This window comes from Phyllostomus discolor, chromosome 8, assembly GCF_004126475.2.
Source record: "Phyllostomus discolor isolate MPI-MPIP mPhyDis1 chromosome 8, mPhyDis1.pri.v3, whole genome shotgun sequence".
Classification (NCBI taxonomy): domain Eukaryota; kingdom Metazoa; phylum Chordata; class Mammalia; order Chiroptera; family Phyllostomidae; genus Phyllostomus; species Phyllostomus discolor.
Genome location: NC_040910.2, coordinates 17,964,154 through 17,985,357, shown reverse-complemented (window position 1 = coordinate 17,985,357; position 21,204 = coordinate 17,964,154). Strand labels below are relative to the sequence as shown.

General features: G+C 37.7%; 1 protein-coding gene across 10 annotated transcripts in view; it reads left to right on the top strand.

The window, feature by feature from the left end:
- The window catches only part of LRBA (LPS responsive beige-like anchor protein), a 512,136-nt gene that overhangs the window by 380,783 nt on the left and 110,149 nt on the right, over window positions 1–21,204 (top strand). For 9 of the 10 annotated variants that reach the window (XM_036031880.1, XM_036031879.1, XM_036031877.1 and 6 more), the window contains one exon: window positions 16,325–16,477. The exons of the other annotated variant lie outside the window; for it this stretch is intronic. In XM_036031880.1, coding sequence (XP_035887773.1) covers window positions 16,325–16,477 — 153 coding nt within the window. The remainder of the gene's footprint in view (window positions 1–16,324; window positions 16,478–21,204) is intronic. 10 annotated transcript variants of the gene reach the window in all.

Genomic DNA, 21,204 nt, shown 5'->3' with positions numbered 1-21,204 from the left:
ACAAAACCGTAAATTTACTTAAAACATTTTGAGGTTTTTTTTTGTTTTCACTAGTGTTTGTATATGTAATCTGTGGCCCAGGACAACTCTTCTTCCTGTGTGGCCCAGAGGCGCCGAAAGGTTGGACACCCTAAAGTCATTCCTGTTTTTATAACTTGCACCTTATAAGTGTTACATTTTAGTACTTTAAAAGCATGTTTAAATTATTATGATATAATATATGAGAATAAGTATATGAGAAAGTATATTTAAATCACTATAATAGTGCAAACATTTTATTGAGATAAAGTGTATTTCAGTGGAATTATGTAATTATAGTTTCATCTTTATTTGAATGGTCTTGGAATTTCTAGAAACACAGAGGAAAATGTTAAACAGTAAAGAGGGGATAGTGAAATGTGAGGGTGGATTCTAAAGTATTACCTTGATTGGTGTCTTCTTTAAAAGTTTTTATGCTATTTTACAAACATGAAATTTTGTGAGGTGAACAGAAGATTTATTTTTTTTTCAGAACATAACATAACATTTCTGGTCCTTAACCTTTCTTCTTTTTGCTAAAGGGGAACTGTCACTTTAATGTCTTAGAATCTCTATTTTTTGCATTCTGCTAACACCAAGAGAATAGTTTTCTAAAAAGTAAAGTTTATTCCTATGAAGTAAAGGTAAAAGTGTGAATTCTTTTTATTTCAGAGAAGAGAGTGACCCTGTTAGACTTCACTAAAAGCAGCCTTGCAATTTTAGCATGACTTACCGTTTCGGGTTTGGGGCATCACTTGTATTTCCGTGCATCCTTGGTGGCTCCATCTGGCACGAGGCACTCAGTGCCGCCTTCTGTTCTGCCTGGTAGGCAGTTCGGAAGCTTTGCTCAGTTCTCTGCGCAGGCCCACCACACTGTCCAGTAGAAACATAATGCAGACCACAGTTGTGTGCCATGTAAACAATTTTACATTTTCTTAGAGTTGCGTTTTTAAAAGTCAAAAAAATGTGAAATTTTAATAATCTGTTACCTGGGATATCTAAAATACTTAATTCACCATATAAACGATGTGAAGTTATTAATTAGATACCTTGCATTTTTTCTTCCATGCTAAGTCTTTGAGATCTGATGTGTATTTGTAGTTACACCATGTGAGTATAACCACATTTCAAGTGTCAGGGAGCCACTCATGGCTGGTGGCCGCTCTAGTGGGTGGTGCAGATGCCCGTGTTGTTTCAGAAACCGCCAGGGGACAGCTCCGTGCTTACGGAAAGGTGAGCGCCTTCCCCTCTCCGAGCAGCAACGTTCCTGATGCTGTGCTTCATCTAAGTTGGAGCTGACAGGTAGTGGCAATAATGGGTAGCTTTGAGGACTGGAGTAGAAGGTGCTAACATTGGGTTGGAGAATCATCACTGTGATAAGTAATAATTAATCCTCAGCAGGCTCTGTGTTTCAAGTCTTAAAACCCCCACTTAAGTTTAGAAACTGAGGTGCAAAATGGGTAACTGTCTTCAGCCTGAACTGTTACGACTAAATTTTGTGGAACAAATCACAGACTCCTGAAGGTTGAATGAATTTTACTATACAATCACATCTAAATATTAGGCAAATCTCTAAGCTTTGGTAGGCAGTGTGTTCATTTCAGGTGCTTTAGTGTCAATACATTAACCCTAATGGTTAAATACAACCTGAAGCACTGCAGTTGAAACCCTTTGTCACCTCTCCTGCAGAATGATTAACTGTGCAGACTAGGGTAGAAGCAGTCACAGCTGCCCCCAAGGCTCACTAGTTGAGAAACGGGGCAGGAGTGAATGCATCTGAAAGGGAGATTATTGGTGCATCGTGTTTCTCCGGAAGCTCAGAATTTAGTGCAATAATACATTACTGAAACAGCCTTTGCTGAAAGTGATACTAGAGTAAAAAGTTTGACAGAATGCTGAGGTCGCTTTCAGTATTTAAATTTTTTACTTTAGGCCCCGGTTGATGCAGCACCAAATAAAACATTGCTTGCTGTTGCCATTAATGAACTGGTGCACTAGAGCAGCTAAGACAATGAAACCGCCCCAGCAATTCCATGTAACAGGGGCCATGTGGGCTCATAATACAGCATCTGAAATGTGCAGAAGGGAGAGGAAAGATGAAATCCAGGGCCTGCATTGTTGGGCCTCAAACGCTTTCTGTGGTAGGGGGACATGGGACGGGGTGGGTGGGTAGGAAGCAGAGGTGTGACAGGAACAGGTGCTGTGGAGATGCCGATGGCTGGGGTTTGAGTGCGAACTGTACTACGAGCAAGCAAGAACAGGGCCAGTCTGTAATCTGTTAATTAGGCCAGAGGCAGCGGACGCTTAAACTCAGTAGTGATACAGGCACCAGAGAAATGTGGATGAATTTAAGACATTTAAAAGGTAAGAATTGTTAGGATTTGGAGATTGATTTCTCTTAGATGAGAGAGAAAGACAAATTAAATTTGACTTGGGCGCATGTGTAGAGAACAGAAAAGCAGGTTTAGTTGTGGTCCAGGTATCTGGCTTCCATGCTCTCAGGGGGAAACTTCCTGTGGCAGTGAGTTAAAATCCCCCCAAGCACATTTAGTTAGCTCAGCATTTATTGATTGTATATCTTATGCAGCATATAACAGAGAGCACTTGGGGTTAAAAAGTTAAGATAAACACAGGTCTCTACTTCCCATATCTCCAGGTGAGAAAGACAGGATTGTATCTAACTATTTTTACTACAAGTTCGGCAGCAGTAAATGCTAAAAATAGATAAAAACAAAATGAAATTAATTCTCACTGGGGAGAGGTTGCCAGTGACTTCACAGAACATGTAGTATTTGAGTTGTATATCTTAAAAGATGCAAGGGAGTTTTAACAAACCTCCTAAATCGATGTCTGTACTTTGGACATTTCTCCTGGTATCTGACTCCCTCCTCGCCATCTTTATTTGAACACGTAAAATGTATCCTAAACTTAACACATTCAAAACCAAATTCCTGATCTGTGTTCTGTCACGCCTGCTCTTCTCCCAGTCTTCCCCTTCTTAGTAAATGGTTTTCCAGATGAGTAAGAGCTGAAGCCCTTACGCTGTCAGAGACCCGGGGCTGCCTCCTGCCCCCTCCAGAATCCTGTTACTTCTTGACCTCCCATTGTACTGTTCGCCCTTGCTCTTTCAGTTCTAGCTAAACAGGGCCTTTTTGGTATTCTTCAGAAACTCCAGGTATCTCTCCACCTCGGGGGCTTTGCTTTTACTTTTTATTTCACTTGGACAATTCATCCAGAAATCCTTATGGATTTATTTCTTCCTTTCATGTCTTTGCTTAAACATCACCTTCTTAGTAAGGCCATCTCTGTCCTCTCTGTCCAAAGTTACATCCCTCAGCCCATGCAGTTTTACTTCCCAGTTTTGTTTTTCTTCAGATCACTCACCATCTGACATCCATATATTTACTTGTTTGCTTATTGCGTCTCACCTGAATGGAACATGAGCTCCCCCTGAGCGTGAAATCTGGACTCTTGCTCATTGCTTTATCCCTAGAGCTTAAAATAATTCCTAAAACACAGTAGGCACTAAATTCAGTATTTATTAAACGAATGCACTGATGACATGTAGAAGTGTGTTCTGAGCAAGGAGACTCACATGCATGAAGTTAGGGAAAATGCTTTGCACGTTAGGGAATGCTTTCTTGGTCTACTAATTGCTCTTATGTACTTGGCGTACAGAACACAAGGAGAGATACTGAAAGAGACTTGTGCTCTAATATGAAGACTCTTAGTAGCACTCTGAAAATATTTGACTTAATTCTGTAGGTCAGGTCAGCAACATGTTTCTGTAAATAGCCAGATAATATTTTTCGATTCGAATTCTGTTCATTCCCTGTTGTAGCTACTACTCAGCTCGACCACTGTGGTGCAAAGTAGCCATAGACAATATGTGGACAAATGAGTATGACCGAGTTCCAATAAAATTTTATTTATGAAAAGAGGTGGCGGGTCACTTTTTTCCCATGGGCTGCAGCATACTAGCTCCTGCTTTGGCAGTGAGAGCCATCGCAGGTTTCCGAGCAGCAGTTCCACATACTGAGGGAGCACTTTGGCAGCAGTGTTTAAAATAGACCCAGGGACGGGAAAGAGGGCGTGAGCCAGAGAGGTAGGGAGAACTGTCAGGAGGCCATTACAGTTAGTTAAAAGGAAAGATGTTAAGTTCCTCAACCAGCTAAGGGGATGGATTCAAGGGACAGGTTAAAAATAATTTTCCAGGACATGGCATTTGGTTGACTTCCCACTACTTTATTGAAACCAGTCTTGTCATAGTCATTCATAAAACAATTTCCATGTTGTCTAATGCACATTTTCAGTTCTCGTCGTACTTGATCTGTCAGTATTGTTGAAGCAATTAATTGCTTCATTTTCCTTGTAATGTCTTCTTCACTTGGTTTCTGAACTAAGGAGCCACCTTCTTCTGGCTACGTTTTCATTGTTTTTCTGAGCTGGACTATCATGTTTTCATACCTCTACATCATCGGATTACCTTAGGGCTTCATCTTCGCGTTTATTCTGCATGAACAATTGCTCCCTAGTGATTGCACCTTACGTCCTAGCTCGCCCCTGAATGCTAGATTTATACAGCCAGGTCACAGGCATGTGTAATGCCCTCTTCTCTACCCCAAACAAAAAAGTCCTCTCTTCCCTCAATGTTTGCCATCTCAGTAAAAGACAGCACTATTTACTGAGTTTGCTCAGGCCTTTAGGAGGCTTAGAATCTTTGATTCCTCCCTTTATCACACACAGGACGCTGCCCAGCTTCTTAACCTGCAGAATCTGCCGTTATCGCCATATCCATCTGCCCCTAGGACTGTAGCCCAAGTGACTATCATCTCTCATTCCATTTGTTTCCCGTATGGTGTTTTCTCCACATGGCACAGCAAGAGTAATCTTTATGTATTATAAATAAGATCGTATTCCTCTGGTCAAATCTCTGCAATGATGGCTCATCCAAGAACAAAATTCAAGTTCTTAATTTAGCCACGAAGGCCCCATGGTATCTGGTGCCTCTCTGACTCCTCATCTGCTGCAGCCTCACTTGCTTTTGCTGCTGTCCCTGCTCAGACATACCCCACCCACTCCTGTTTGGGTGGCATTGCTTAAAAGGTTCTCTGTGCCTGAGCCACTTTCCCCCAGGTATGTGCTTCGCCCAGTCCTTTCATTCAGGTTTCTGCTCCAGTGCCACCTACTCAGAGTGGGCTTTCACTGAACACCCACTCTAAAATGATTCTGTATCCCCTTATCTGTCCCATGCTTTTACACACTTTTTGCCACTGTTTGACATGATACACATATAGTGGTTTGTTTGTTTGTTTGTTTATCTCCACCACTAGCAGTCTATGAAAGTGGGGATTTTCTGTTTTATCTCCTATGTAACCTCAGCATTTAGAACAGGCCTTGCAATTAGTTAGAAATCAGCAAATATTGACTGAATGAAGGAATGAATAGATTTAAAGGTGCCAGAAAAAGAGAAGTCAGGGAAAGAGCCTGGGAAAAAAGGAGAGTTCATTGGAAGAGAAAGAGGAGAGTGTATGGCCACCCCAGCCAGAGGGCTCTGTGAAACCGGAGTGGACCTGAGCTCCCCGCAGAATGGGTTACAGCGCCCCGTGTTCTAGGCAGGGCTCTTCCGGCCACAAGGAAGCTGAAAGCTGTCTATCATCTGCTGACCGAGAGTTGTTAATAAATGTGGTTTTCTACATTTTTATACTTAAGATGGGTGGAGTTCTGTACCTCAAAACTTTACAAAAGAAGTCCACATGGACATCTTGTCGCTGGTCATACCTTGTACACTCAGTTTGAAAATCCGTCTTGTAATCTATTGTGTATTGTTAGTGATGAATATAAAATTTATATTAAGTTATGAAATTAGCAGGCTCAATACAGCATATTTAATGCTTACAATTAAGTAAGTAGAATGCAATTAAATCCTAAGATACTACTAAATAATATTTTAAAATAAATGACTATCATTGATATTACAAGAATTAGTTTTAGCTTTAAAAATTAACCCTTAAAAGTTTAAGTGCCCACATTTGTTAAAGAATACAAAATGGAGATGATCATAGAATGGTTTTATTTGTGTCTTGTGAGATGTGTAAAACATGAGACCTTTGACTTGCCCTATTCTACCTCTGAAATCCCAGGGGTCTGTAATTTGAAAGATAAGTTAGCTTCCTTTTCCCCTATGCGCATACTGCCTACCATAATACATTTCATGGATGCTGATAGCATCCGCATTATAGCCATTTGTAAGTAAGTGTTTAGCTACAGAGAAACATAATTGCTGGAAATATATTTCTTGATGCATTTGTTTAAAAAAACTTAAACTTTAGTGATTTGGTAGTTTTATTTTTCTTAGTAAAAATAAATTTATAATTTCTTCTTATTTTTCAGACATATTTGTAAATAATTGAATATTTTTAAATGCTAAAGGAAACTGAAATTAAATTCTTATTTTTTTCCATATATCCCTTGTACATTTCTGGCTCATATACTCCCTCCCTTCCTTTCTTCCCTCCTCCTTCTCTCCATTCTCCTCCTCCTCTCTTTTTTTCTATTGTTTTTTTTCCAAGTTTCTCTTTTCCCATCCTCCTCTCTCTGCTTTCCACACGTCCACATTAGTGTGTGCTCAAGCTGTCTCACCTCTCTCTTAGCAATATGAAACATTTACACTGACTGAACTAGCCATCTGTTCATCCTGGTTTTTACACATAACTTACACATACCTTGCAGATTTGTTAATTTCACCACATCACTTAACCCTTTTCTTCACGTATCAGTGGGTTAGGTGACGTATCCACGTGCAACCTCACTTAAAGGCAACCTTAAGTGAAATAACACACACAAAAAACAGTTTTTCCATAGGCTGATCGATATTAACAAAGGTTAGGTTTCTAGTATCTCATCAACAAAAATGTTATCTGAGGACCTGCTGTACTTTTTTTTCCCCTAATCTTGAACTTTGTACTTTTGTGTCTACAATGATTTGTTTTTGTTCTTGGTGAAAAGTATTTGAAACACTGAATATTTTTCTTATGTTATTTATATACTAGGCAGGAAAAAAATCTTTTAAGGCACTTAGAAAATGTTCCTGTCATCCTAAATTATAAAAATGTACACACATCAGCTGTGATTTGTTATTTTGTGAGTGATCAAAAGATACTTTTGTTACATTAAAAATTTAGACTGTTCATTAATTATGTTCATGGACACCTATATTAACTGTTTTCACCCATACTCATAGCAATATGTACTTATTTTACAACTTTTTCAAAAAAGATTTAAGGTGGGCATTTAATTCATGTCTTCTCTTCTGGTAGCTACAGTGTACCTGTTGTTTGCATTGTTAGTGTTTATTAACTCTTCCCAAGTTACAATTTCCTTGGAGATAGGGTCCTGGAAAAGCAACAGGCTCAATGAAAATGTCCAGTCCCGATATGGAAGTGAAACATGTGTTGAAAGCAGGAGAGAACTATAAAATATTGAGGGTATTCATCATAAAGTGAGACATGTTAAGCCACACTGTCATTGCTAATAAAGAATAATAAATTTGTCTTAAATGTGATAGTTATTTAGTGGAAATTATGAAGTCTCAAATATTTTTGTGGACACATTAACTTTTATAAGTAAGTTGCATTAAATGCCCATAGAATTATGTTAAATGCTTTCATGGGTGAACATAATTCAGTAAATATCCTTTTTGACTTTAAGAATCAGGCACGTTGAGCCTATAATTTGAGATATTTATCAGGGATCACATTAACGATGATGATAATAATAGTAATAAGATCTTATGTGCGTATGGAATTCTATATTATCTCATATTAGCCTCATAGTAACTCTGTGTTTTAGAAATGGCAGTTGAGGGGAGTAAGGCTCAGAGAAATTGAATTAATTTAAAGACATCTGGCCAGTAATCTGAGTAGGCAAGACTCAAATCCAATTATTGTCCTCACTATATTAGATTGAGATAGATTATCTATTATCTATTGGTTTGTAATCTATTATTTTTCTTTATTTTAATGCATTTGAAATGGCAGTTTTCTAATATCTAAAACCACATGGTATTTATGGGATCTGTACAGAAGGGTTATAGATTATTTTTTTCCAATTTCAAAAATTACTGTTTCTTTTACTAAACAAAAACATTGTATTTTATCTAATAAGTAAGGAAAAAACTAAATTTCAACATCAATTTGAAAACTTTCAGATATGCAGTCCACTTAAAATGACTTATAGGTACAATTCAACTCTAATTAATTTTTTAGAAAACCTTCTAATTTGTGGCCTAAAGAAGTAAATACTTGAAAGTTGAAATGTATCAGAGCATGTACATTATTTTTCCATAATATATTGTTCATTTACCTTTTTGTTCATTAAAAAAGCTTACTTTTATATATTTTTTCTTCAATAAACTATTATTTTCTAGTGGCGAGAAGCTAAAATTTCACTTGCACATTTGTATTACCATCAGTGTCCCCAGAACAGTGTACATTAAATTAGTCACCTTGCTGTAGCCCTGGTATTTGAGTCGACAGGATTTCCTATTTTAATAAGAGTAAAATAAAAATTTAATTGTGATGTAGCATCTTTCTTTTTATTTTGATTTTGATTATATTGTCGCTTTGGGTTAGTAGATCAGTATTTGTCATGGGTGCCAGGTACGTTTGAAGTTAACAGTTTTAGTTCAGCGGGCAGCGCTGGTGGCTATGAGCAGGAGAATCGCGCAGCCTCGCGCAGAGGCCACTTGCGTCAGCGGGGATCGCACCTTAATAAAGAAAACTGAAGCATATGTGTGGTCACAACCAATCCTTATCATTAGACCATGAAAGCCTTGGGATTTGTGATCAAAGCAATGGGCTTATCCTGAACTGTGGTGTAACCTCTTGTTGAACCTTTCAGATTTTTATTTTAGGAGATTATACAATACATTTGACCATGTTACCTTCTTCTATGACCCATCTGCCTAATTAAGTGACAGAGATTAAAATCATTGTCAGCAAGTCAGGAGAAAATGTGAATTATAAATATCTCTGTCTTCTGTCACTGTTTACTTATCATTTTCTACTCATGTTTTAAAGAATTGCTGAACATGTGTTTTTTATCTAGAGCTGAATGTTCTCTTCTGATGAATATAAAACATACTTCACTTTGTCCATGTTACATTAGAAGTATTAGAAAGACTTAATCTTTGACTCTGTTACTAAATTTCATCTGTCAAAGGAGATAATTTTAAACTCTAATATTTGGTAATGTCAAGTGATGTTTCTTAGAAAGATGCTTTCAGTATTAAGATGGAATTCCATGCTGTAAATGGAATGTCATTGTCATCCATAGAAAAATTCAGGCTGTATGTACACTTATTCCTTTTGTCACGTGTTGGTGTACCTCAGTTGAGTTCCATAGGTTTATTTGACATTAAAGACGATAATTCAACTTGTTATCAACTGATTTATTCATGCATGTTTCCTTATAGTGAGGTTGTGGTGTGTTTTAAGTGTATACGTTCGCTCCTTTACTTAGTTTGTGCTTATTTGATGATGTTGGTTATGCTATATGTAGATTCTTCATGATCTTTCCCTTCGGTGTTGAATTTCTTGGAACATTCATTGCATTTTAAATTCAGTTTCATTTTTTAACTTCACTCATGGAAAAAATGTTTTTCTTATGGAGAATAAGCTACACTCTGTTGCCTGGCATTCAGGCTTCCCACACTTCGGCCCTTCCTGTGTCTCCGCAGCTTTATTTCCCACCTCGTGCAGATAGTCCTCTGTAACCCGGTTACATAGCCCTTCGTCGACCATTGGAAATGATAATCTGCACGTTCTAATTTCTATACCCATTTTGGAAATATCCCCTTGTCAGAACTATTGTAGTTCCCCTGCCCTCGCTTATGTATCCTTGAGTTGAAATACCATTTTTCAGTCATTCAGTCAACAGATTTTCACTGAATGCCTGGCTCGTGTCACATGCCATGTCTAGCCTTTGGTGGCGTGGCGGTGAATGAGATACCTGAAGTCCTCAGTCTCGTGGAGCCCTGAGTTTAGAGTGAGATACAGGCCAGCACTTACAGTGCAGTGTGATGAGCGTCATATTAGAGGAATGCATTGTATTATGTTCATCTCCCTAAAGCTTACTCCGACCATCCTGGCTGTTAGACATCCTTTTCTCTTTTGAGTTTCTAGTGTGCCATTTTTCCTACAACCATTTTCCTCCTCATGAATGTACCCTTTCACTCTTTCTCGGCAATTTAAGTCTGCCATCAGTAAGAAGGGAAAGACACTTATGGATCCATATTCCAGACTCTACCCTAGTTCTCTGCCAAGGGTGAAAAACTAAATAAATGTTTTTATTTCCGTGTGTGATAATGATACATCACATCACCCTTTGTGTCATTGAAATATATATAAATTCATAACCACAACCTGAAGTATGTAAAACATGTCCCAATTTGAATTCTAATTTTTTTCATATTAGGCTACTTGGAAATTTATCACACAGTCATTAAAGGGGTTGGCAGGGACCTCCTTTTCCCAAGACTGAATGAGATCCAAGCTTATCTGGTACCTAGAAAATTGGCCCTCACCTCTTAATTCCATTTTGTTGCATCCTCACTCTCTAAGACATGTGGTTTTGGGAAGCAGAGAGTTCTGCTGATCATACTAAGCTTGGGTTAAGAAATATTTGCTGATGCCAAAATTCCTGGCACCAAGGGACTAGCTTCCCAAAGTGTACCATTGTGAGGCCACCATGTCCATCGGCAGATTGTTTGGTGTGCAGGGGTGCTTGTCCGAAGCAAAGAACAGGAGCATAAGTCCAGCATGCACTCCACCCACCCAGCTGAGTCCCCTTTGGGGCTGCATAGCCCAGAAGGGCTGCCGTTTTCTAATTCACAAAGAGGCCCAATGTGAGCAGGTTGGGACCCAATAACAACTAACCATCCCCTGGGTCCAGCCTAGCTTCACCTCCTTCCCCTGGCGCTGAAAGAAAGCTGATGACAGATTTAGAGAAACATGCCTCCCCAGTCTTGGGAAAACCTTCTCTCTCTTCTGTGGGCTCTGTCTCTAAAACCATTAACTTTTGACCCTGTTCTCCTGGACACCTTACATAACAATCTCTGTTTGCTTAGACTTTCGCAAAAGACAGAAAAAGAGGATGTCTTCAAGACGCCTCTGCTCTGGACCAGGCAGAAGTTCTGGGAATGCCTGACTGCTCACTGAAATCAAGGGGTACGGAGGTTTGAGGTAAAAACTAAGAGGGCAAAACTAATTTATATCTTGATAACTTTCAGTTGAAATTTTAAGCTTTTTAATCAATAAAGTGTAAAATTTTAATTTTGAAATGTTTTTATAATGTACATTGTATAAAATATATAGAAATCTTTGTAGGAAGCACAAATAAAATCTATTATTAAAGTAGAAATTGATGAGTTTACCTCCCACCTGGCATGTTAGAAATTGCATAGCTGAAAGTTTAACATGGTCCAGTAAGACTTAAAAGTGCTTTCTGCCTATCTTTTGTGAGTAATTTCTCATTTGCTTTATGTGTATTTTTGTTTCATTTATTTTCTCTTATTACATTTTATTGATAATGGTATTGCAGTGGTCCCAGTTTTTACCCAGTTGTCCCCCTACATCCAGCATCTCCCACTCCCTCGTGCAGTCTCCCCACCTTGTCCATGTCCATGGGCCATGAGTATAGAGTCTTCAGCTGCCCCGTTTCCTACACTGTACTTTACACCCCCATGGCTGTTCTGTAACCACCTATTTGTACTTCTTAATCCCCTCACCTTGTCTCCCATTCCCCCTCACCTCCTTCTACCTGGCAACCATCAAAACACTCTTCGTGTCCATGATTCTGTCTCTGTTCATCTTGTTTGCATAGTTTTTTTTTTTAGATTCAATTGTTGATGGGTATGTACTTATTGCCATTTTATTGTTCATAGTTTTGATTTTCTTCTTAAATAAGTCCCTTTAATGTTTCATATAATAATGGTTTGGTGGTGATGAACTCCTTTAGCTTTTTCTCATGTGGGAAGCTCTTTATCTGCCCTTCCATTCTAAATGATTGCTTTGCTGGGTAGAGCAATCTTGGCTGTAGGTCCCTGTTTTTCATGACTGAATATTTCTTGCCAATCCTTTCTAGCCTGCAAAGTTTCTTTTGAGAAATCATCTTACAGTTGTATGGGAACTCCGTGTAAGTAACTAACTTTCTTTCTTTTGCTGCTTTTAAGATTTTCTCTTTAACATTTAGCATTTTAATTATGATGTGTCTTGGAGTGGGCCTCTTTGCACCCATCTTCTTTGGGACTCTCTATGCTTCCTGGATTTGCATGTCTATTTTCTTCCCCAAGTTAGGGAAGTTTTCTCTTTTTCAAATAGATTTCCAATTTCTTGCTCTTTCTCTTCTCCTTCTAGTACCGCTATGGTACATATGTTGGATTGTTTGAAGTTGTCCCAGAAGCTGCTTAGACTGTTCTCAGTTTCTTGGATTATTTCTTCTTCTTGTTCTGATTGGTTGTTTTTGGCTTCCGTATATTCCAAATCATGGATTCGATTCTCAGCTTCATCCCCTCTACTGTTTTCTCCCTGAAAATTGTTCTTTATTTCAATTAGTGTATCCTTTATTTCTGACTGGATCGTTTTCATACTGCTGAGGTCTTCACTAAGTTCCTTGAGCATCCTTATAACCAATGTTTTGAACTCTGCATCTGATAGATTGCCTATCTCCATTTTGTTTAGTGCTCTTTTTGGAGTTTTGATCTACTCTTTCATTTGGGCCGTGTTTCTTTGTCTCCTTATTTTGTCAGCCTTCCTGTGTTTGTTTCTATGTGTTAGGAAGAGCTGCTTTGACTCTGTGTCTTAATATCATGCCCCAATGTAGTAGGTGTCCTGTAGGGTCCAGTGGCACAGCCTCCCCTCTCACCCAACCTGGGTGCTCAAGGTACGCCCTTTGTGTGGGCTGAGTACACCCCCTCTTGCAGTTGAGCCTTGATTGCTATTGGCAGGTCAATGGGAGGGATTTACCCAGGCCAGTCTGCTGTAAAGATTGGCTGTGACCACTGAACACCACCCTCCACCCTCCATGGAGGATCCCTTACTATGCAGAGACAGGGTGCTGGTGCTCTGACGTGGTCTGTGACTGTTCACTGGTTGTGCAGGCCAAGGTCAGCCTCCATCTGTGTTTTGCCTGGGGCCATCCTGCCTGAGCAGGGGACTTATATTCCTGGCACTGGACTGCTGGTCTGGGGGGTCCTGATGTGGGGCTGGGACTCCTTGCTCCGGAGATATCCCTCTTAAATTTTTGTCTACCACACGTGGGTGTGGGACCAGCCCATTCCCTGTCTGTGCCCTTCCTACCAGTCTGGGTGGATGTGATTTCTTTAATTCCATAGTTGTCAGACTTCTATTCAACTTGATTTCTCATGGTTCTGAATGATGGTTGTTCTATATTTTATTTGTGATTTTGCTGTGGTTGTGTGAGGAAGCAAGCCATGTCTGACTGTGCCGCCATCTTGACTGGAAGTCTCCATTTAATTTCTAGTTAAGTAAATTCATATTCAGGATAAGCTGTTAATACTGAAGTAACAAAATAATTTAAACTTGTTATAAATTTCTATATTTAAACAAAGTGACTTGAGAACAAAATATATTTCTGTTCACTGAGCTTAGAACTTACAGAATGTGTAAAAAGCATTTCTATTTTGAGTAAGTATATTTTTGTAAATTTTTTAAACAAACTGAATAAAGTGACATGTAGAAGACAGAAAAATATACACAATTATAAGACTTTTTGTGCTACATGAGGATTGAAGACTTTTTTTCATGAGAATTGCTATGAAATGTCACTTGTTTTATTCTTTCTAGTCTTCGTCTTGAAAAGAGTATTTTGTGTGTATGTGTATTTTTTAAAAAAGATTTCATTTATTTTTAGAGAGGGAAAGGAGGGAGAAGGAGAGAGAGAGAGAGAGACAGAGAGAGAGAGAGAGAGGGAAAGAAACATCAATGTGTGGTTGCTGGGGGTTATGGCCTGCAACCCAGGCATGTGCCCTGACTGGGAATCGAACCTGCAACAATTTGGTTCACAGCCTGCGCTCAATCCACTGAGCTACGCCAGCCAGGGCTGTGTGTGTATTTTTACTGTGCAATATATATCTTTGATTTATAATAGAAATGACTGTAAGGTATCATCTCCATTTTAAAAATGAATTTAGGCTCACGTTTTAGAACTCGGGAGCCTATCTAGCATATAAAACTTAGCCACTGTAGTAGTTGTGAGCCTTAGGGGACTTACTGCACAGGAGCACGGGGAGTGGTACCGGCCGAGAAGCCCGCAAGGTGAGCATTATGGGAATGGAAAGAATAAGGACTTACTTAAGCCAAAATGCTGCTTTTGATTTTGAGGACACAAGGTAGGCATAGTTCTCTTTCTTACTGTAGAATTAGCACAGGTAATAGGGAATAAAAGTAAGAAATTTGGTAAATTTCTCAAAGTTGGAATATATTGAATGTATACTTCAGCAAATTATTAACAGATAGTTATAAAGTGACTTACCCTTATATGTGAGTAAATAATAATTACAGCATACTTCTAAAATTTCTCCTGGTTTTATTAATCTCCTTAATTAATACCATATATGTATTAATATATACCAATAATATATATATAGTACATGTGCATTCTATAGTACACATGTGTGTACTATATCTGTCCCCCCCCCCCCCCCCCCGGAGAACCAGTATTTATCAAGAAAGAATGAAAAGTTTGTTTATTTATTTTTACTTATAAAAGTGACCTAGATTATGTGTTGAAAACATTTTAAGTGGTGAAACATTTTAAACGGTGGATGCCATGTCAGTAGGACCCATGCTTACGTGATGATTTAGGGCTAAGTTCTAAATTTATCGTAAGTCAGCTGTGTAACCTTGGGCAAATTACTTTTTTGAGCCTAAATTCATTTTTAAAATGAAGATACTCTGTTACCTTGTACAGTTATTGTGACGATTAAAAGTGATACATTTCATTAAGCATTTATTTTAGTACCTGACTCATCTCATGCAATCAGTGTTAGCCCAAATCGGCCGTAGCTTTTTTGTTGCATAAAATAACACAGGTCTGAGTGATGCATGTGAGTCTAACTGACCCCCTTCTGTCAGACTCACATGCATCACTTTTGGAGGTGAGAATCTTAAAATTTGGGGGAGATTACTTTTTCATTTCATTTATGGTGAAACTTTTAACAGTGTTCTTACTTTTAAAACATTGCTTAGTTTAAAGGCTTTTCAGGTCCATCCACCAGGCGATGGTCAGGCAGTTGGAGTCTGAGCTCATTTCTGCCAGCTTAGTTAATCACTGTGATTATAAACCAAGGACGTGCAACTCACAGTCCAGCAGCACTTCACATGAACAGTGAAGGTGATAATAGCTTCATTCCTGCTGCATCTTTTTTCTGTGCTCTGACGAGTTCATACTGACCTTGTCCAAAATCTGATGACCTCCCTATTTTACTCTGCTGTTTGGAAGGCCTGGCCTGCCTGCCTGGCCCTGAGGGGGTATCTGAAAGACCCCTGAGTCACTGACCCATGTTGAGACTGGATTTCCAGTCTGATCCATAGGACCTCCGAAATAGTTCTACCTATTGCCTGTCGTACACAAAAACCTAACTAGCTGCATTTTTCTGCTTATTGAATAACCCATTAAACTCATATTTGATTTATTCAGTGTCTCAGGCAGGTCATTTTCTAGACTAATTACAATTTTTGATTTTTTAAATGAGTATTAGCACCTTAAAACTAAATCTGAATGTTTTGAAATGTGAGCAAAATACCAAAATATACTGTTAAACCATAACTAAATATAATTAATACCTTTCTGGTTGATGAAGGACTCAAGGCAGTGACATTTTAATGCTTGTAAAGATTTTGTTTTTTTTCTGGAAAAACTTCCATACACCTCATAAAATATCTTGTTTAAGTTGTTATTGATATAGCACATTAATCTGTTTATATCTTGTCAGACCTCAAATACGAATTAGTCAAATGTTAGTATTTAAGGATTTTGAGGTAATGAGAATTGATCTAAAGGGGAGCATAGGACCAACCAGTAAGATATTATTTTAAATTGGTTGGATGGCATCTGTCTACCTTAATAGAAACTTTGTGATAGGGCTCTGAAATGAAGAGAAAAAAAATTCTATATTTATTTTGTTTTTCTTCTGCACGATAGGAAATCATCAGGGCCTTTTATGAATATCTATCAGTATTCTTCTACAATGTATAATATGACATTGTCTTTTATTTTTATATAGGAGTTGATCCCTGAATTTTATTATCTCCCTGAGATGTTTGTCAACTTCAATAATTATAACCTTGGAGTGATGGATGATGGGACAGTAGTGTCTGATGTTGAACTTCCTCCTTGGGCCAAAACCCCAGAAGAATTTGTTCGCATAAACAGATTGGTAAGATAGTAATCATCTACTCTGTCTGTCAGGAGCCTTTCTTTTCTCAAAGTATCTTTCATGTGTTCGGATAACCATTAACCCTTGCTCACCTGGACAAAACCGTAGTTGATTGGGGATAACTGAGTGACATAACAGTTCACGATTCTTCATATGAACTTGATAAAATTTTTTTGACTTGCAAGGTATAATGTTTTTATTCTGTCATACAGAATTTGGGTTTACTTTTATATGTACGTGATAATTCAAACTTAGAAGCAAAGTTGTAAGTTAAACTGCTTTTCCAAACATGGATTTCTTGTACCAGCAGAAGAACATGATTCTGTGTTCTGGGTCAGAAGGCCACGGCACACTTTGGTAATAGAAACAAGATATTCAGATTGTATTCTGTCTCCATCTTTTGAAGGGCTCTTTATGTAATATTCAGAACATGAAAACTTGAAAAGTTATGATTATTTTGCTTACAGTTCTTCAGAATCCTCTCTAGTGGACTCCTTACTACTCTCTGTTACATGGATTAACGGTGTTGTGAAACATAAGTAATATGACTTTTCCTTTTTGCTTTAATTTTTTAGAAGAATCAGGGAACTTTAAACAGCATTTAAAAATAATATTTTATACTCCATATTAAAGATTGAATTTAAATTGCATTGTATTTTCCATTTACACTTAGGGAAAATTGTTGCATTCTAGTTTTCTAGGAGTTATTTCTTACCTTGAACCAACAATTATATTTCAATCCTGTCTTTGATATCCTAATTGCAGTCCCATTGTTGCAGAAATTTTTCATTTTATTTATTCTGGAAGCAATGCAGGGAGCATGGAAAGAGCTAGTCTTTGAAGTTAGACTAGTTTTCTTGACCCTGGATCAATCACTTCGCTGATTATGGCATCTTAGGGAATTTAATCTTTTTGAACCTAAGTTTCCTCATATGTGATTTGGAAATTATGAGCAGATTGTAATTATGTGTGTAAAATATCTAAAATATTCTCTCGTTCATAGTAGGCACTCAGAAAATAGTACCTAGTATTCTACCACAGTTTTTTTTTCTTAACATCTTTTTTTATCTCAATCTGAAGGCACTTTACATGTTACTTTTACCCCACACCCATTTGAAGATTGTCCTTAAGTTATTACAGTGACAGCAAAAGACAAGGCTGAGCTATGAGAGACATCGAGGGCAATGTCAAGGTTGTAAATGTGACCATTATCTATAGTTAGGATTTTGTTTCCCAGGAGCACAGAAGTCAATAGAAGGTATAGTCATTTCACAACTGTTTTTGTGATTTCCCTTCTGAAACACATTTATTGAGTTATAATTTACATACCATAAAGTTCACCCTTTAAAAAGTGAACAAATTTCTGGTAAGTTTTGACAGCCGTGCAGCCATCACCACAGTGAGCGTTGGAACACGTACACCACTCCAGCAAGTTTCCCGTGCCTGTTTGCTGCCTGTCTCTGCTCCCACTCCAAGGCCCAGGCGGCCACTGATTCTGTGTCTATAATTTTGCTTTTTCTAGAAATTTTATATAAAGGGAATCATGCGATATGTAGTCTTTTTGTTCCTGGCTTCTTTCACTTAGCATGATGCTTTTGAGATCCATCCATGTTGCTGCGTGTATCAGTAGTTTGTTTCATTGTAATGCTGCATAGTATTCCATTTGAAAGATGCAACAGATCTTGTTTATCTGTTTACAGTTTATGGGCATTTGGGGTTTGTCCAGTTTGAGGCTGTTATGAATATTTGTGTGTGTCTTAGGGTAGACATCTATTTTCATTTATCTTAGATAGATTCCTAGGAGTTTAATTGCTGGGTCTCATGATAAGAAAATGCTACCAGCAATGTATGAAGTTCCAGTTTTCCATATCCTTGCCAAGACTTGGTATTGTCAGTCTTATTTTAGCCATTCTAGTAGGTATCTCATTGTGATTTTAATTTGCCATTGCCAAATGGCTAATGATGTTGACCGCCTTTTCACTGGCTTATTTTCTGCACTCATATGTTTTGTGGTAAACTGTTTGTTCAGATCATTTGCCTAGTTTTAATTGAGCTATTTGTCTTTTTGTTATTTAATTTTAAGACCTCCTTATTCTCCATAAAAGTCCTTTATTTAACATACCTTTTCCAAGTAGTTTTCCTCTAGTCTGTGGTGTGTATTGTCTTTTTATTTTTTTTTCTGGGTATTGAGTTGAGAGAGAGAGAAGGGTGGGGAGAGAAACATTGATTTTGTTGTCCCACTTATTTCTGCATTCACTGGTTACTGCTTGCATGTGTCCTGGCCCGGGATCAAACCCCCAACTTTGGATGACACTCTAACCCACTGAGCTACCCAGCTCAGTGAAAAGGCCTGTCTTTTCACTTTTTAATGGTTCCTTTTGAATTACCATTAAAAATTTTTGTTTTACTACGAGGTGGGTATAAAATACTATTTATAAAATATCGGAAAAGTATAAATAATCATCTTTGACCTTGAATAAATTTTTCAGAAAGTAAAATCCATATCATTTCATTATTGAAATGCCTTTTCTCAAATATGATTTAATTTTTAAGTCTCAAGCATACCAGCTCTACATTAATCACTAGCATATTTAGTGTTATTAAAAATAAGAAGTTTGTTGGTGTGTTTACTTTGTTATAAAAGAGGTTAAGAGGCAGAGACATTGAATTAATTATATTTAAAGCTTTTCAAGAATATGTTGACAAATAAGAAAATTTAATTGTGTAGGTTGGGGGTTAGCCATTCTCCAGACAGTACTTTCCATCTTTACTCTCAGAACAGCCAGATCTGTTTGAGACTGGTTTCCCAAGGGCACAGAAAATAAATACAGAAAGAAAAGAAAGAAAGAAAAAAGAAAACGAGGCTACTTACCAAATTGTTTTTCAATCAGATTTTGGTTTTGCCTGTCCCTGTTTTAAGACTATGTTAGGATGACTATGACATTATATACAAAATAGTGTTTTACACTAACTGCATATTTATTATAACATTAAGATATTAAACATTTCTTCCAGTGATTCCTCTTCCTACAAGTTTTCCAGATGTCTTCATAGTTTAGGCTCTGAATGAGCATACAGTCTGAGCAGAGCTATATAAAAAAAAATCACTGCAAATTAAATACAAACATAATTTACAGTTAAAATATTTCCATCTCTGATCAGTTCAATTCTTAATAGAAAAAATTCTTGATTTTACTTACATGTGTCTTTATGAAAGAATTTAATAATTTATTCATTCAAAAATATTTACTATATACCTGTGATGAACAAAGCTTTCCCACAGTGCAGTCCATATTGATTCATTTTATAATTTCCTATTAACTTTCTACAAGTGACTGAATTATTAGTGTGTGGTATTTTATGTATCTGTTAGCATGTTATCGCATAAGGGCTTTATCCCCTCCTCTTTTTGGTTTACCTCTTCAAGCCCGCAGATTTTATGCAATGATTGTAGCTCATGAAATGCATACTACTTTGATCTGTGACCTTTTTGTGGTGCTAATCGGGTTCCTGATATCATTATACCTTACTCATTAATCATATTTCCTGCAGCCCGTCAGGCAGCCAGACAGCGCAGGTCCCTGCTTCAGCCCTCTGTTGGCAGGTTTCTGCTTTTCCAGATTATTACAGACGATACTTTGGCTTCCCATAGCCAGAGTCATATCAAGCTGTGTGTTACAATTAAAGTCAGATGGTCCTCAGGTTGAACAGGGATATAGTGTTGCAGCTGTCTCTCTTCCTGGAACAAACCAGCACCAAGAACAGATGATCTATAGGACAGTGAATAATAGCAGATTGTACAGTGCTCTGTTGGTAGCAGGGGATCGCAGAATTAATTAACCGACATACTCATTTTAAGATGCCCAGCACATCTTTTTAAAGTATTTGGCTGCCCAAATATTAATTCAAGGGGATAAGATATTTTTAGGAACATGATTGTGATAGTGGACTGGTAATGCTACATTTTCTGTTTGTGTTAGAAGACCATAACTACTCTCTTCCCTAACTAACCATTTTAATCCTCAGAGCTTGTGGTAAGTAATGCAGATCTAAATGTACGATTGGTGAATTGGCTAAAGTGTTGCATTTATGTACAGAAGATAATATCCTGTGTACTTTAGGAGGAAAACCCAGCTAATTCTGATTCATCTTTCTGGTAAATAAATTAAATTTTCCTTGTTCTGAACAGTTGGACTCAGGGTAAAACCAAAGCAGTCTTAATTACATCCCAAAGATTGTTCTGTGTTATTTAATATGACCTGGACCAAAATTTTTTTTTCTTTTGCTTCAGAAATATAAATGAGAAACAGGCTTTCATACTTCCAAATAATATAAAAATATATGAATTCGGACTGCTCATCATATATCTCTAATGATATAATATTGATGTTATGGACCTGTATTATGTTGCTTCTTATTTTTAAAAGTTGATGAAGTGGAACCTTTTATTGTAGCTGAAGGATATATGGTTTATTTAAATTTTAATAAAAGTAATTCTTCATTTAACAGGTATTTGCTGAGCTTCTAAATACTAGCCCTGCGAGAGTCAGTGAGCAAGCCAGACCAGCTCACTCCTCTTTTGAAGGTTACTCCCCCTCTGATAGTGTAGGCTGTGGACACAGAAAGCTTCTGGGGGCTGAGAGGCAGCGTGCGTCAAATAAAGGGAGGCCTCTGTTGACGAATTGTCCTGAGTTTACCAGTTAGGATCACATTGGCTTTTGTGTACT